The sequence below is a fragment of the Saccostrea cucullata genome, unplaced genomic scaffold (assembly GCF_032062105.1).
Source record: "Saccostrea cucullata isolate Sc308-1 unplaced genomic scaffold, CSIRO_AGI_Scuc_v1 ctg5040, whole genome shotgun sequence".
NCBI lineage: Eukaryota > Metazoa > Mollusca > Bivalvia > Ostreida > Ostreidae > Saccostrea > Saccostrea cuccullata.
The window spans coordinates 30,904-48,971 of NW_026922894.1; the positions used below are offsets into that span (position 1 = coordinate 30,904).

Below are 18,068 nucleotides of genomic sequence, written 5' to 3' on the forward strand. Positions count from 1 at the left end.
ATTTTTAAAAGATGGCTGCGATGTTGTTTCATGACTCCCGATCTCACCTCTGATGCTTTTAGAGGTCTGTGTTTGCTCCGCTCCCAATGTGCATTGTGTAAATGGACTTTGAATACTGTTGGTTATCTCATTATGTTATTGCTTGCTTTGTACACATTTCACTCAATGGAAAAACATTCTGAGACATCATTATTAATAATTAACAACAACAACAACAACAAAAAAATACTTTTGTGGAACAGACCCAGAATCGTCACATACATTTCACCCTGACGTAAAATTTGATCATTGTTTTAGTTTTATTTGGTAGTTTGAAATTTCTTTTAGAACAAATTACTTACATAATCACTTATACCATTTGCAAATCAAATCGAATAGGATAAAAAAAAGACCAAATAAATTACATCAATCATGATTATGAAGTTAATTTGAAGACAAAGTCCAATTAGTCCAATTACTTTTATGAGGTTTCATCACTAATTTGATACAATTTTAGAAATAATTTGAGAATTAATTTAATAATTTTAGAATTAATTTATTACAATAGAAATGATTTTAATAGATCTTTTCCACCATAATATATATATATAGGGAGCACAAAAGTTTTGGTGGTTGTTTCGGTCCTTTTTTATTGGAATATTTCCCGGGAAAGGCTTGCGTTCACTCTTATAGTAGTTTTAAAGGTCACAACAGAATTCACTAAACTACAATAAATAATATTTATTGTCGAATGACATAAGAATCTATGGGTGACGGTCTCGCATGAAGTTGTCCAATGCTAGGGGGCCTTCGTTGATCACAGTCATTGTAACAGGACCGGAACACGAGAAGACACATGTCTTCACACGCTTCATTTTCACATTTGGTTACAGCACACGTGTAATATTTATCCCCACAATTTCCACGACAGACTTCCATTTTCTCCTGTAAGATTGGACTTAGTGTCGTTTTAATCAGAAACATCGGAAATGCATTCGGGTCCTGAGCACAAATTATTACAGCATTATAGAGACAAATGAGAAAAAGTTTTGTCCCTTCTTGTAATCTGCAAATCAAGATATTTAAACGTTTTTATAGATTGATAAAATCACCTGTATTGTGAATTAAAATCAAGATCTATTTGTGAAACACTGATTCCCTCGAGTATGACAGATTATGGCGAGAGTTGAAACATAGATGCAAGTAACACAACAAGTTCAAGGTCAAACCATAATATATAGAGAGTACCAAAAGTTTTGGCGGTTAGGTCTTCTGCACAGGAATACACCTGTGGAATATGAAAGTCCTAGTCCTAATAATTCGAAAAGTATGGTCAAGGTTTTCTTAAGAGGGTCAAACTCTAAGGTTTAGGTAAAAAGATCAAAATTGTGTCCACTTGGTATCCAAAAGAAGGTATTGTCAAAAGAAATGCAACAGTGAAATATGAAAGCCCTAGTTCAAAAGTTATGGTCAAGGGTATAGTGAGCTGTAAGATCAAGGTCAAAAGATCAAATAATTTTATACCCAATGAAAGTTGATGTCAGAGTATATACACACATTAAGTATGAATTCTCTGACACAAAGTATACAAAAGTTATGGATATGGTTAATTTTCAGAAATTTTAGGGAAAAGTGGGCCAATCTCCAAGGTCAAGGTCACGTGGTCAAATTTGATGGTACGAAAAGAAAGGTTTTGTCACAAGCAATACTAGTAAAATATGAAAACCAAAGCCTCACCGACTCAAAGTGATGGACAATGTTCAAGTTCTGAGGTCAAACAGAAAGACAGACGGACCAACAGTCTAAAAACTATTTTTCCCCGAAATTCGATTATGCATGAAAAGGAATATAAAAGACAAACCTCATTTTCCGTTACACAAATTACATATTGCCCTTATCACAAGCGTTGGGTTACAAAGTATGTCTGGCAGATAAGGTTTTCATGTCAGAAAATTTACTAGTATCTCTCATAACTTCTCCTTTTAAATAAAGACAATGGAACAATGTAAAAATGCAATGAAGCTTCAAGGGAAAATACAAACAAGTAAAAGGTAATAATCGAAAGTAAAAGACTCTATTTTAAAAAAATAATCTTAACACCGAATCAAGTGTAAGAATTATACATTACTCTAATCTGAAATTTTTGTAAAAATTACACATATTTTTTTTAAAAAAAAATAAAACCATAATCTCAAGATTTAATCTTTATTTAACTAGTTTCTTTTATCAAATATTACATCACACTAAAGTTCTGTGTTGTAGTAAGAAATAGTCGGTGGGGATAACCAGTTTTGAGTAAGGAGGTGGAATTCTGGCGAACATTTTGTACCAAACAAGAAGTCTAGAATACACCGGATGTGACACTTTTCGACTGTCACTGTATTTTACACGCTGTTGTCACGTAATTGTAAAATGTGTATCCACAATTTTCTCGACATTTAGAAATCTCTAGAGTTTGAATTGGGTTCATTGTAAGTCTGCTTGTATAAGGAGGGTTCTCAGAGAAAACTCCTTGAAGAATGTATAATGTTAATATATAACACTTTTTTGGATATTCACCCATGTTTTTTTTTCAAAATTGGAAAATGAAATTTATTGTGATAGGTTATAATGCCAGTTTAAAGTGAAATGTACTGCACATATTTATAGAAAAGAAAAATTTAATGATTTTGATTGATCATTCATACATATGAGCCTATTGATTGGATTATAGATTTTGAAAATTCAATGCTACTGATTTTCAACATCCGGTGCTGTAATGGTGGCTAATTTTTCTGGACTTTCTCTATTTCCTCTGTGGAATAACTGGTCATCTACCGTAGACCTATGGTCCTCTGAATCATTGACTAATTCTGTATAAGGATGAATATTTATATAATCAGTAACATTTTTCTTAACATGTACTACATCTAGATATGTTCCTTCTGGATTGGTAGGTAATGTATATGTTCTTTCAATATTTGATTCCTCTTGTTCTGTGTTTTCTATATTTGGTTCGGGTAAGCGTTCATAACCCTCGTCCATTTCTTCTATGACGTCATAATCAGGATCAAGATACGGACCCTCTGATATGACAAAGGTGGATTCGTACTGAGGAGTTCCTGCTTTTGGAACACTGGGAAGGCGCATTAACTCTTTCCTTCTTTTCTTTAATAACATTGCCCTGTGATAATAAAAAAGAGCAAAAACTGAAATTTCGATGTTCAATTATTTTGAGGCTGCAAATAACAATTTGTTGGAATTTTGTAAATTTCTATTTTTTTGGTGTAAAATCTAAAATATAGTTATATTAGATAAAGACTAAAAATAAAGATGAGTTGCCAACAATACGAGCAAAATGCATAATGTGCTCAAAAAAAAAATTCAAATAATTAAAATATCCATTATGATAAAACTTTATCTGTTATTCTAATTAGCTCAATTTACCAAAGTCTCAAAAAGATTAAAATTATTTGTCTAGGAAATAAGATAGACACAAAAAATGATTCTAAAAATATCATTTAATATTCATATTACAACACCAAGACCAAGACCAAAGGTTCAACATAAATTGTGCCTCGATCTTGTTTCATAGAATATATGTACAAATATGACATATGAAAACCCTTACACGAAAAGTACATATCATATTGACATAAAATTATTCTTAAAGTAGATCAAATGTAAAAGTAAATAGTTACCATGGAAAGGTCTTTTTAAATTCCGTTTTAAAGTCGAAGTTAAGGTACAAGGTTTTTAAAAGTGAGTAAAATCAAAGGTCAAGGTCAAATTGTCAACATTATAAGTCTTCAAAAAAGGCCTTATAAAGCCCTAGCATTCAAGGTTCAAAAGTTATGACCAAGATTAGTAACATTTCACAAAAATCAAAGATTAGGTCAAAAGGAACAATTCGTTGGTATCAAAGGTAAAGACGTGTATATATGAAAGCCATAGCTTCAACAAATGAAAAAGTTCTTCGACTGAGGTGAGCTAAAAATACTTATCAATAGAATAAAATTTCATTCTCTTATTGTTTGTAATAGAAGCAGTCCATTGATTCAGAGTAGACGGATAATATAATTAAATGTTAATAAAATAATCATCAATGTCAAGCAAAATAAACGTGTCATTTTGAATTATATAGCTGCACTTATAGATACTTGCAACAATTATGGTTATTCAGGATACCAAGGAATCTCACTAGCACTAAATGTCATAATATAAAACAAGGATACATACCTCATTTTCACTAAGCTGATCGCCAAGATGGCAACAAAAAGGAGAAAAAACGCTAATCCCACAAGCACTGAAAATATGTATGTATATAAATATTACTGTCGTTAAAATTCCTGCTGATAGAAACTGAACGAAAAAAGAATTTTAAAAATATTGATATTATTTTACCAATTAGATATATTATCACAGATAAAAATAGAGATACCAAACAATAATCAAGTTCACAAGTCAAATGAAACCAAAAGCAAACACAGACCTCTAAAACATCAGAGGTAGGATAAGTTGTCATAGAGGAGTGAGCATCCCCTGTGGAACGAACACACCAACACTGTTCTCATTGCCATAATAGGACCAACAGACAGATGACAATTCAGTGTGTATATGGTTGACTTATGAGTTGTGAGAAAAACGTCAGTCAGTATTCGACTTAATGCTAGATTAGAAATCGAATAATTCGTTTATGAAATGAACAAGGACTGCAGTTTAAGTTTTTTGCAATGATGACCTATTTACATAAAAGAAACTATATTTTAGTTGTTCTAAAATATATAACTAAGACCAAACGTCTTCAATTAGTTGAAGCATATTCCTTGAAAATATGACGCTGATTACTACATTTGCAATCATTTCTTTTTTTAACGTGTATAAAATATGCAAATATATTGCGCTGTTATTTATCTATATAAAAAAACAAAACTTTATCTTAAAGCAATGTGAGCTGCATGTTTGACATCGGAAAAAAATATTTAAAATATGTAATTAACTCTTTCAATGACAGGAAAATAGAGCGTCAATAAACTTCAGTTGTTCATATTTGCTGTGGAAGAACTTTTTATAAGCTTTGATTGAAGCAAATTGAATTATTGTCGTCTTGTACAATAATGATTTCTTATATAATACTGTATATTTGGTTGTACAGAAATATTTCTTCTGAAACATTTTTAAACTTTACTTTGGTCTTTTTGATCATAAAGGTTTAGATTAGGTACAGATTAATCATAATAACAGATTTTACCAGCAAAATAAAATTCTCAAAAATGCAGCTCATTTACTTTAATGATATTTGATATTCATAAGGCTTGGGTTCTTCAAGCAATGTTTTAATCAACTACTTACAGAAAATCAGAGTTTGACTAATATTCCCTGTGGAGTCTTGAATTGCATTTTCTATATCTAAATGAGAAAATATAAATCGCAATGATTCTAAATGTAGGCAGACTCAATTAAACTAATAATAATCCCTTAGATTTTATATGATAAATAGGTTGGTCCACTTTATTTTTACATCAATTTCTGAAACTAACTAAGATTATATAATTTTTGGCAGGGATGTTTATTAGCATTTTGATTTTACTAAATATTTGCATATCCACTGCTCTCTCCCACTATGAACATGCAGACTCCAACTGCGTTCACAGTGCTATAGACGCTATGAGTGCAATTGCTCTATCACACTCGTGTAGAACAAACTCTACTACACTTGTTAAAGGTGTTGAGAAGTATATATATGAAAAATTTTGTAAGAGGATTCAATATAAGTTTTTAATAATATTCTTTGAAAAAAAATAAATTCAGAATATTTAAAATTGCTGATTTATATCTTTAAAAATTCTATTTTGAACAATGTATTTAATTGTATAAGAAAACTTTTTAAAAATTTTTAAATTGCCATATTTTTATTTTTTCACCTTCATACATATTTGTACAAAGAACGATAACTCTTTACACTTGGGTATAATAACATTCAGAAGGAGATTTCTTTTTAACTAGTATATTAAATGTATTTCAAGAATTTTCAGCTATTAAAAATAAATAGAAAACTAAAAAAAAATAATTGTAGAAATGCATTCTGGCGTAATAATCATTATAAAAGCATTTTAATCTTTCATCATAGTGTAAAATTATTGATTTTTGTCAGAGGGTTTCAAACGTTGATCGATGACGTCACAACTGCATCAAAACAAAGATTAAGAGAATGTGATGACGGCACTGCTTGTATCCAGATAACTGTGTTTGAGAGGAAAATACTTTATAAATTGTTTGTGATTTATTAGAGAAAAGGAATTGATTAGGTGTACTGATTTTAAAGCCGTATATTTTTCTTTACTGAAGACAATTATGTAAGTCAGGATTTCCTCTGATATTCTTTTAAAAAATCAAAAAATGCAAATATAAGTTATAAACAACGATTATTCAGTGAACATGGCATTATGAATAGCAACTGCTCTGCTGGCATATTTTCCATGTTGCGCTATTATTTTATATTGGCTACTGACTACAATACCTGCTGAGTAGAACTCAGTGTAGTTGTTCTTTATGCCTAAAAATTAAACAGAAAAAAAAAACACATTCAAAATGTCAATATTTTGCATATCATAATCATTACCAAATTATTTTGAAAATATCCATGTACATAATTAAGTCCAAGTTATTATAGTTTAAAATTGTTATTTTTCATCTTCAAACATTTGGAACAGTTGTATTACTAAAATTGACATGAACATTTTCCTATCGCCTATTTCCAATTGCCTATAATAGTTAAATTGGACAAATAAAGTCAATTAACATGATTGTGTCAAACATTTCAGATTTGTAATCCAGAAATACCAAAGAAAGAGAAGACTGGGTAACTATTGGCATACTTATGACTCCCATTCAACTTTTTATCATTCACTATCATGAGCATTTGAATTAAAAATGCGTCATTAAGCACAAGTTGAATAATTTATAATATTGCATGTAGTTGACTAAAACATTGTAAAATTTCGCCCAAAGAAAACCATTGTCAACCAAGACGCAGTAGAGGTTAACAATAGTTTTCGAGCGATGAATTTTTTTCAACTTTACACTCAAATACATGCAAAATTTATAATATTATACTGAATGTTTTAACAGTGAACCGTGCAAGCATAAATTATGCGCATTATTTTTTGGAACAACACCCGTCGTCAAGCAATGTTGACTGTTGCTACGCTGGGAGACGTGGCTCATTATTCAGCTGGTTACTTAAGAAATAAAATATTATCTTTAGAGTTTCATTTGGGTATGACATGAAGTCGGTCACGTGATCAAATTCTTTTTGATGGGCGTTATAGTAGATTTGATCACGTACCGACTTCATGTCATACCCATTGAAACTCTGAAATGAAACAATGAAAACGATATTTCATTTCTTACATTTATATTTTACTTTTTAAGTCGTGTTACAAACGAATATATGCATTATTTGGACTTTGCTTTGGAAATGCAACATAATGTATAATATTCATACCTTAGAAAGTCTGATCATGTGACCAACTGCATGTCATTGGAAATTGAATGTCCATTTTATTAGCATTGTGATATAAGGTAAGACATCAGCAAATGTAAATATAGTATTTTTAAACAAATGTTTCTCGACGAATCAGATTCAAATAATTTGCATAATTATATGATATCAATTATTGACTCACCTCTTATATCAATCAACATCACATTTGGCTAAAGAAGTAAGAAAAGAAAAACAGAAAATTACTCACAAAACCTGATTCTGGTCCGGAATGGTCTGGGAATGAGGTTCATAAAATTATTGGCGATAAGTACTTTGTCTTTGGACAAACAGGTAGAGTCGGTTTCCTCGGTGACCGTTGCTAGCACACAATTAGATATCCCTACCGCAGACCTGGGTAGGAAAAAACAACAGACGATATATTGATGTGTACAAAATGCTATAAGATTACTAAATATAGAGCTCTTATTTACATTAAAGATCGTACAAAAAAGAAATATTCAGTTTCAGAACAATTTGCCTAAAAAAGTAAATGCATTTGCTGACAATCTGTTGTATGGATAATCATAGTATCACAAAATATTGACTTTAAGCGTGGCACAGTGATAAGAGCGTCTGCTCTAAACTCGCGAACAAAGAGATGTTGATCAATACGTCGCTGGTTCAGATCCCACTACGGGACGTGGAGACCGGTCCTTCGTATGAGATCGTATAAACCACAACCCCATGTCGCAGTGGGTGCTAGCACGAAAAAGCTCCCTCACTGTTGAATGGCCTAAGTGCCGAGTAGTACAAATTTACCACCACCGGCAAGTGGTGGCTTCTCCATATGAGTGAAAAATTCTCGAGAGGAACATTTGACAACATTAATCAATCTTTCAAGTATCCATGTCTTATCCACACCACTTTTTCCATAATCCTGAATTTTCTCCTTTATTGGTGATACTATCTTGGCAAGGAACTAATAAAAATGTTATGTTGAACATTAAATGTGATTCGCTAGATGTCTTTGTTTTTAAATATCTTTTTTAGTATAGAAATTCATTAAAAGTAAAATTTTTGAAGTTAACTTTGATCGTTCTTTTTATCCTAGTATTCTATTAAGTAAAAGAATATCATACCGACATAGAAGATCCATTGATGTGTCCAAGGTGAAATTAATAATGGGAAATATTTTTAGACACGGTTCTGCATAGTTGACCAACCTGACGGCATCTGCATAGTCAGGATCAATACAAGGGGACCTAACACCTTTTAAAAAAGACCACAAAATAAAAGTTTATTGCGATAATTGTTGCATTTAACAAAAGAATATCATTGACAGCATATATTGGATAAAATTGATTCAATTCAATTTCGCAGAGAGATTTATTGATATGTTTTTTTTTTTTGTTTTTTGTTTTGCTTTTGTTAATGCAGCATACCAATCCTATAAAAATGACGACTAAATTGATTTCACCGTTTAAGAAACTTACATTTTAAAAAAAAAAAAAATACAGTTTCTACTCGTCACCAACCACCTTGGTGCATTTTGTACAAACGGCACCATTGAACTTTACAATTCAAATTCTCAAACTTCCCTATGGTAATTTTGAAATGCTGGTTTTTTTTCTCAAGAAAGGTTTATTTTTATATCATAATGTGGAAATTCTTTGACTGTCTTCGATTTAAGGCAACGTAGCTAAAAGATTGAATTCTCAAGATGTTCTTCATGAAACAAAATACTTACAGTCATAAATAGACTTCCCTATTATCTTCTCTATCATGCTTTGTGATTGCAGAAGAATTGATCTCACTTTTATTTCTGGACACTTCACTTCAGAGGAAATTTCTATGTGATTCTTCAAACAAAGGCCAAGCTTTGATATTGATCTGAAAAATATGTCTTTTGTAATTTCAGGCGAATTTCAATAAACGAATCAAAAGCGGTAAAAATAACAAATAGCTATGTATCTCATAAAATCTTTAAACACATTTCTGTACAAATGCCAAAAATAGGGATCCCAAGAAAATGGAGAGGTGTGAGCAGGTGCCTAAGATAAATATATACATTTAACACTTGAAAATAATGGGGATTGAGCCAAGATTAAAAAAATACTATCCACCATGTCATTTCACACAAAACGAAAATATTCAAAACTCAGACTTTGTGCTTTAAATAACTATGGAAAATGTCGAATATTTGAAGTCAATATCTAATGATTTGCCGTCAAAAGATACTTGAAGATGTTCCTTCTTTTTGTCTCTCTTTAGGGATTATATATCCACTGGGCGATTAATAAATTGATCTTGTAAAACTCAATTAGAATTATTTTCTTTGGTATATTAGCTAACTTAAATGCTTACTAATAAATAAGCATGACATATAGATATATTATTATCTCATCAATTAATGCCAAATTGCGTTCACAATGTAAGAAACGCCTGCTGATCCTTTATCATGTTTATCAAATTAATATATCAGGTAGCCGACATGCCTTTTTCATTTCGTAGTATTTCGCGATGTAGAGATGGTATATAGCATTTTTAGATTTTAATTGTATATTTTATCCTCCTCTCAGCCCTTTATAGTCGCCACTACAGGCGATAAACTGGTTTGATTTGAATTGTCTGAGGGCTTGCAGGAGATTCTAAGCAAATTTACTACTTGTAGAGACGACTTTAAAGGGTTGGGAGTTTAAAATATACAGATTTATTAAAAAAATGTTTCTAGAATGATTGTGCGGGTATATAATTCATTTCTCAGGAAATTTAGACTTTTTAAAGAAAATTGAGTTTGATAATTTTACCAATACCGCTGATAAGCTTAACGAGGCCGAGTCTAATTCGATTGCGCATCACTTTGCGCAGCTTTTTAATTTCATGCAATCATTTGTGTGACAGTACACCTTTGAAAATTATTTTAATTTCAATACAAAATTAACATTATTTGTAACTCCTACTGATCTGAGAATGTGATTTTACGACAATTATTGGAAAAAGAGCGTTGAAATGGTTCTAACAACGTCACCATTTTCGGACTTTGTAAGCAATGCATGACGCTGAAGAATGACGCATGACTCGCTTGTATGTTCAAGACGTCCATGGATATTATACTTAAAACTGATGACATAACTTCCTAAGAAACATACTAGCAATTTAAAAATTTAAAAATTGCTTTTTATGCCAAAAAAATTGTATGCACCGATAATTCATCAGCAAAGATATGTATTTATACAGTAATATGGCAATTTTACAGATATTTGGCTTCGAAAATATACACTTAGTAATTATTACCGAGACCAATCGAAATGGTGAACTTTTTTTAAATTTCACAATTTGGTGACTTTTTACATTTACTTTCATTTACTTAAATAAAAAAGAAATCCCTAGGGCAGAAGTACAAAAAATGTGGAAAAAATGTTATTATTTGGCGATTTTCCAACAAATCCCCATAGGGTCCAATAGTAAAGTTTGACAACATTTAAGATGGCCCACTAAGAAATGGGGTGGTAAACATTCGATTTTTTAATCCTAAAACAATAAATATAACAGTAAAAATTAATTATCAAAAAATTATCAAAATCCCTAGGGCAGAAATAATTAGACTCGGCCTCGTTAAACTTTTATTAACTATTGCATGAAGATAAAAGAGTGTCTAACGCAAAGAAGTGCACCACCACCCCACCACCCCAGTATCACATGACTTCTATTAATAGCGAATGTTCCTTATTAAAAAAGCTAACAGAACAACAATACCCCGGAGTTAAAAAATTTCTTTGAGTAAATAATATAGCCGAAAAACATCTATTTTGCCTAAAAAAATCTGCTAGAATCCCACTGTGCTGTCAGTAAAATAATTATTGCATACATTCGCACGAAACCTTACCCGATGTTTTGAACTTTATACATATGAACAGAGATTTTTCATAAAACCATGCTTAACTCGGGATTCTAGCGGCACTTTCCAAGTATTTTAGAAGGCAAACTTTCCATCTGTACAAATCTTATATTTTGAAATATCCAGCTTATTCTTGTTCTGTTGCTTTTTTTGGCACGAATGACAGAGGAAATGCCGACCGGGATACATTGTACGTATATAGCTGACTGTCTTCGAAAGAGAATACAATCGATGAAAATAAATTAGCATACCTGTTTAATTAGCTGAACTCCAATTGAATTTCACATAATATTCACGATATATCATTTTAAACTCCATTTTACTTATCTTTGTACAAGCCAAATTGACAGACTGTCAAAATGACAGATTAAGCATAACAAAATAAAAATATTTTATTTTTTTTAAAAATGTTTACACGTTTTTATTTATTTTCTAGAGTTAATTAAAAGCGTAAACTGCTCCAGGTTATCTTATATCGTATAACATATGTTTAAATAAGCTTCATTCTTTATGATTTAATTTCAATGTAGACATGAGACAATTTTTCCGTCAGAAAACGGCTTCAAATTGAACATATTTTAAACGTAACGTCAAGCGTAGTAATTCGTTTTTGACGGATTTATGACACAAGAGTAAGAAAATAAAGAAAACTTCATATTTCTTATTTATTTTATCATAGAGGTATACTTTTTTCTTTATCAAAATAAAGAGATAATTCATTTCCTTTCAAAAAATATGAATTACAACCTTTTCACACAAAGACTTTCTAAGATATTACCTTTTATGCATGTCGGAATTGAAAAAAATACGACAAGAAAAATGGGGTAATACTTACTTTGTGCTCCATTATAATTTTTCATGCGAGATGAATTACAGTGAATTTGTTTTCATTTTTAAGATACAAGTCAAATAATTTAAATACCTGTTGATTTTGAATGTAATTTGAAATTTTTGATTCTTTTTAGCGCATATTTAGGGTAAAACAATAATGTCTGAAAATAATCAATTTTAAGCATTTCACACTGATTTTGCACGTGCTCCTGTGTAAAAATAAGCATATAACGGTATGGTTTTTGATATAAAAAATTAAGAGCAAGTGGCCATGAAAGAAATGTCAAAGTTTTGAAACTTTCACACAAAGACTTTTCGGACATAGGTCCCCCCTTAAATTATTTTAGGACTGACTCTAATTCTTGGCCAAATTATTCGATTATAACCTGGTTTGGGTCAGTTTACGCTTAATAATCCGCGAAGCGGTTTATAAAAGAGCGTAAACTGACCCAAACCAGGTTATAATCGAATAATTTGGCCAAGAATTAGATTCAGTCCTTATAATTTATTTTTAAAATAATTAAACAACTGTGGGTGTAAAATTGTTTTGCTTTTTATGAGTTCAAATTTGCCGCTCAAAAATACATCCCTAGTAACGGAAGTGATTTGAAACAAGGGGACGTAATAACTGATACACAGATCTAGCAGCCATGCTGTTTGTTTACATGAGGTAAGATCGAGCTACTGTTTGAAGCTAAAGGTACATTAATTGAATCTGGAATTTTCAATGAATCCCATGGACTGGACATGAGGGGATTGCATGGATACAGATGATTCAGCTGGTTGTCAAGGAGGCGTGTCCCCATACAAAACCAGGTTATTGAGAAATAGTTTGCGTTCCTTTTTGGAAATCAACCAATGAGAGACTAGAATACAAACAAAATTAAATTATATTCCAATATTACGGAAACATGTGCTCTAATACTGACGTCATCTCGCCTACTATGACGTCATAATGTATCACTGATTTAGTCAAGGTAGAATATTCTGTATACTTCCTTATCACCCCTGCGTGAGGGAAAGGTGAATGAGAATTCTGGCAAGAAAATGACCTTGTCACAAGTAATACACACATGAAATATGACAGGCATAGCTCCAACCTAGTTATTGGCAATGATAAAGTCTTTGATGACTCGCAGACAATCAGACACACAGACAGATAAATAGTCGAAGAGGGAAAAACTATATCTTTGATTATGGTAGGATAATAAATGAAAACTTACTTGCAGTCTGTTTGTTGATTATTAACCAAGTAGCACTGTTTAATGACGTCAAAGCTATAGAAAGACTGGTTGAGACATTTGGTTACTGAAATAAAGAAAAAAGGAAAAATGCTTATTTCCCATTCAGAAAAAAATCCGTAAAAAACTAGAGGGGCTATGAGCAATAAGCTCACAAATGATAGCCCCACCTCCCATATGGTTATAATGTCAAAGTCCATGTTTTGTCTTAGGACCCCCGAAATAAATGTCAGATCAAAAAGTAAAATAAGAGGTGAACAATGGCACTATGTAGTAAAGAATCTGTGAAAGTATCATTAAATTTTATTCAGTGGTATAATAGAAGCTACGGATAAGGGATGGGCACCACAAAGCGTAACAGACGGACGTTCAGACAGACGGACAAACGGGCATCACGATCACTTTATACCCTCCTGCTTTTGAGTAAGACATTAATTTCTCTATAAATTTGATTATATATTTTTGTGACAAAGAAGATGGTATCATCTTCTCCATCATCAACCTTCTAATGATAAAGTAATATTCCGTTACAACCTGTTTATGGCGCAAGTCTCCAATTATACTTTTTATCTTTTTTTTTTATTGAATACGGTTTGTAATTTTTTTCGTTTTATTATTATATTATAAAGTTAAATGATATATTTAAGAACTAACCACAGACTCTGACGTCACAGAGTTCCCAGCGTACATTGGGGTCACTCGTGTAGCACCATGGTTCCTCTCGGTCAAAGTTCCGACAATAGTTCTCTTGAGCAAGATTGAAGACATCATAGTTGTGTTCATGTGGACTCTGTTTAACCCACCTCTGGCACAACCGTCCCGTTATTGTTACATTTCTAGTTCCTCTGTATAACACTCCCGGCAGTCGACAATCAGGTACGTCCTCTTTGTTTGAATTAAGGACAGATGATACAAACAAATTTTTTCTTTGAAAAAGATTTAATATCATGTCACAAGTTTAGAAAATTGGATAATTCTTAGAATATTTTCTTCTGAGAACTGGAAAATGAAATAGACTAGGAAAATATTAGTAATATTTCAATGAAAAAACAAAAATAGACAAATCACATTAAGTAAAGGTTTTAAAGGTGAAAACAAATTTCAGAATATGTTACCTTGGTGCTTAAAGTGTAATATAAACTTTAGAAAATATACCAAGCCAGGTGAATTTTAAGAGGAGGAGCAAAATGACAAAAAATTAGCAATATTACATAGGCTGATTTTTACAATTTAGCTTTTCCTTATTTAATTCACCTGACTTGGTATATTTTTCTTAAGTTTATATTACACTTTTCGCACCAAGATAACATATTCTGAAATTTATTTACACCTGTAAACCTTTACTGAATGTCATTTGTCTATATTTGTTTTTTCATTGAAATAATACAAATATTTTCAAAGTGTATTTCATATTCCAGTTCTTAGGAGAAAAAAATTTAGGAACCATCCACTTTTCTAATTTTGTGGCATGATATTAAATTTTTTTCAAAGAAAAAATTTGTTTGTATCATCTGTCCTTAAGAAAGTATTACTGTTTTATGAAAGATATGGAGATAACGAACATCATTCAATCTGAACGTCCATTAAACAATATACAAAATAAGAACAGAGCAAACACGGACCTCCGAAACATCAGAGGTGGGATCAGGTGCAATGGAGGAGTGAGCATCCCCTGCCGACCGGTCTTAATAGATATTAACTTTCAAAGGGATAGAATTATAAGTAAATTCTCTTTATGATTGGACTTTATAAAGGTAACAGTAACATTGTAACTGACAATTAATATAAAAAGTATATGATGGAAGAAACACATAGAATACATAAGACACAAAAGAAGCATATAAAAAGAAGCAAAAATACATGAAGGAGATAAGATAGTAAAACTTTGGTTAAATTATTTAGTTCTAAAATTCTGTGTGTTGAAATCACTGCAGTTTTTGTATATTTCAACAATTGTACAAGTTAGTCTTTTAAACTTTTAATTCTATCTGAAAAAAGGACTCTATGTTTCAAGAACATTTTTCAAACCAATCATGTTCAATTCAAATCATGTGTTCAAACCAATTACATACATTCATCTGCTGTTAGATGTTAGTAATTTTACAATTTGAAATTCTTTCATGAACTTTACTAGAAAAAAATTAAATGCTATATTTTGACTTTTTCAATACGCAATTCGTTTGATTGGTACATAATTTAGTTAGTTAGTACAAGATACGATATATAGTAACTTAATGAGAAAGCATTGTATTTGAAAATATCTCTGATAACGTATTACAATTGTCTAGACCACTTACCCTTTTTACTTGTAATTTCTGTGCTTAGGGAATTCAATGCACTGAGAGTAGTGAAATCCTTCCCTGTATAGAAATTGTCTGATGAACTTATTTCACCTTTAAAGAGATATTAAGTGAAATATATGAGATAACAAATAGTGTTCAAGCTCTAAAGTTTCTTTAACAATACAAAAAAGAACAAACAGGGGACCTCCAATAATCAGAGGTTGAATCAGACTAAGAAATATTGAAATATAAAAAAAAATATAAAAATGAAACTCGAAAAATGGTTTCAATTTGTTTATACGTATATTCTACCTATGGTTGTAAATCTATCAGTTTCTATTTTCCTCTCTAAGGTTGCTTCATCCAAATCTGTTAAAAACTCCGTTACATCTGCAAAATTATAGAAATATATATTTAGTTTTAAATAGATGTTAACAAAACAGTTATATTTACATAAACTTACATATTCTTTAATATGTAAGCATGAAAAAAACCAATAAGGCAGACTGATATAATTTGTGTGTAATTGTTTTTTTTTCTATGATAAACCCGTTGACTTTAACTTTACAAATGCGTAAAATACACCTTAATCACTTGCATTCAGAGTTTATATCGCTCAGTTGTGCATTTGGAGTTTATATCGCTTAGTTGATTCGAAACGCAAGAGCATTTTCTACGTATAAACTTTTTAATTTTAAAACGAGGTTAATTATTAACAAACAAGTTGATAAAAAAGAATATCAGCAGTCTTGTTTTCATAATTACTATTGTTAATACAATGATCTAGTTAGCAAATACAATTATTCATCAAATGAAATGTTGGCTGACGTTTTTCATTCTGATTGTTAGGCCATTGTTTAAACATGAATGGTAGACAGATTGTTTCCTTAATTTCCCGATCATGACAAGGAGCACACAGAGGATGTGACCGGTCGGCAGGGGATGCTCACTCCTCAGTGGCACTTGAACCAACGTCTGGTATTTCTGAGGTTCGTATTTGCTCTGCTCCAATTTTTTTTTATTGTTTAGTGGACTTTTGAACATCTTAATCCTCTTAAACGATATGAAACACCTTAGACACTTCCTTTTCAGATGTAAAGATATTTGGCAAAACTCATTTTATCTGAAACTATATTCATACAAAAATATACTTTGGTACCAAAAAATAAACTAGTATTTGCATGAGCTTCTTTCGATGAGCAAGAAATATTATATTTTTTACACCTTGTTGTAGCCTTCGATATTGATGAGTCTACTGAATGCAAAATGTTCATTTTTATTCATATTTTCACCTTTCGTTTTTATTCTTCACTTAACAAAAAGTGAAATAAGTAAAGTGAACAAATAATAAAATAGACTCTTGTTCATTTCGAAGGTAGGACCATGTGCCTCGTAGAAGGGATCCCTGGCACATGACACCATGTACGTACATGTATATATTGTACTATTTTTATCCTGAATACCATTTTTGATGTGAAATTAACGACAATGAATGTCATCTTCATCTCGATTTTTAGGTAGATAACAAATCATGAAATGATCTATTTTGCAATTTAAAATAGTTATGTTATTTCTTTTCAGGAGTCAAAATCCAATAATTCAATAATTTTTCGATATATGTTTTAGATAAAACAACGCTTCATGAAGAAATATTTAGTGGTACTGTTTTCCGTTTAAAATATTAACTCATGTTAATAGAATTGTATTAGGCTTTAAAATTTCCATCCATATCAAAAAGTTGTTTTATTGCTCTCGTTTTAATTGACAATTAGAAAATATTATTTTTTTGTAAAACAACTGTAAAGCGTTTATTGATTTAACTATATAAGCGAGCAGAAATAATATCATTCTTTAGAACATGTGATTAAAATTTTAAAGAAAGTTAAATTTGATTTTTTTTTTATTTTTTAGTTTTCATCATAGATGTATTTGGTTACCTTATTAGTCAATGAAATATATATAGATATTTCTTTAAACGATTTTCAAAAGTAAAAATGAAGATCAAAACCCTTCGAAAAGACAGTGATTGATTTTCTTTTCAGGCGTCTCAATAATGAATAGTTTTAATCAAATTTGCAATTATCAATGTTTCATTTCTAAACTTTATATTTTATAAAGTATGATATCTTTTTTATAACAAAACTTCACCTTTTAAGAACATAGAACTATTGTGCCTTTGGTATAAGTAGATATCCCTTGGGCGGAAAATATTTATCAATTGATGAAAAACAATTTAACATTGTTATATTTTAAAGCAGTTGGAATATTTTCTCCGTTTTTAAAACGTTGGTCATAACGGATGCTCGGAAGGAAGCTTTCATGAATAACTGAGCTGCACGAAAAAAATTGTAATGACTTATAGCGACTAAATT

General features: G+C 30.9%; 2 protein-coding genes across 2 annotated transcripts; both read right to left on the minus strand.

Moving 5' to 3' along the window:
• Positions 1 to 720: 720 nt before the first annotated feature.
• LOC134262713 (uncharacterized) lies at positions 721 to 1,907 on the minus strand. Its single transcript, XM_062745079.1, has 2 exons — positions 1,841 to 1,907; positions 721 to 1,045 (listed from the first exon to the last, which is right to left on the minus strand). Exons 1-2 carry the CDS (start codon positions 1,843 to 1,845, stop codon positions 721 to 723), a joined length of 330 nt encoding a protein of 109 aa, XP_062601063.1. The 5' UTR covers positions 1,846 to 1,907.
• A 294-nt stretch (positions 1,908 to 2,201) lies between these two features.
• Positions 2,202 to 15,800, minus strand: LOC134262706 (uncharacterized). The gene is made up of 10 exons (XM_062745072.1): positions 15,712 to 15,800; positions 14,069 to 14,299; positions 13,397 to 13,481; positions 9,192 to 9,334; positions 8,584 to 8,713; positions 7,713 to 7,855; positions 6,479 to 6,514; positions 5,311 to 5,367; positions 4,198 to 4,264; positions 2,202 to 3,142 (listed from the first exon to the last, which is right to left on the minus strand). Exons 4-10 carry the CDS (start codon positions 9,226 to 9,228, stop codon positions 2,710 to 2,712), a joined length of 903 nt encoding a protein of 300 aa, XP_062601056.1. The 5' UTR covers positions 9,229 to 9,334; positions 13,397 to 13,481; positions 14,069 to 14,299; positions 15,712 to 15,800; the 3' UTR covers positions 2,202 to 2,709.
• Between the last annotated feature and the right edge of the window lie 2,268 nt (positions 15,801 to 18,068).

Coding starts and splice junctions, on each gene's coding strand:
- LOC134262706 (XM_062745072.1), bottom strand. CDS start 9,228: ATGATAGAGAAGATAATAGGGAAGTCTATTTATGACT. Junction 4,265..5,310: donor TAGTCAAACTCTGATTTTCT/GTAAGTAGTTGA, acceptor ACATATTTTCAG/TGCTTGTGGGATTAGCGTTT. Junction 3,143..4,197: donor ATCAGCTTAGTGAAAATGAG/GTATGTATCCTT, acceptor TTATTATCACAG/GGCAATGTTATTAAAGAAAA.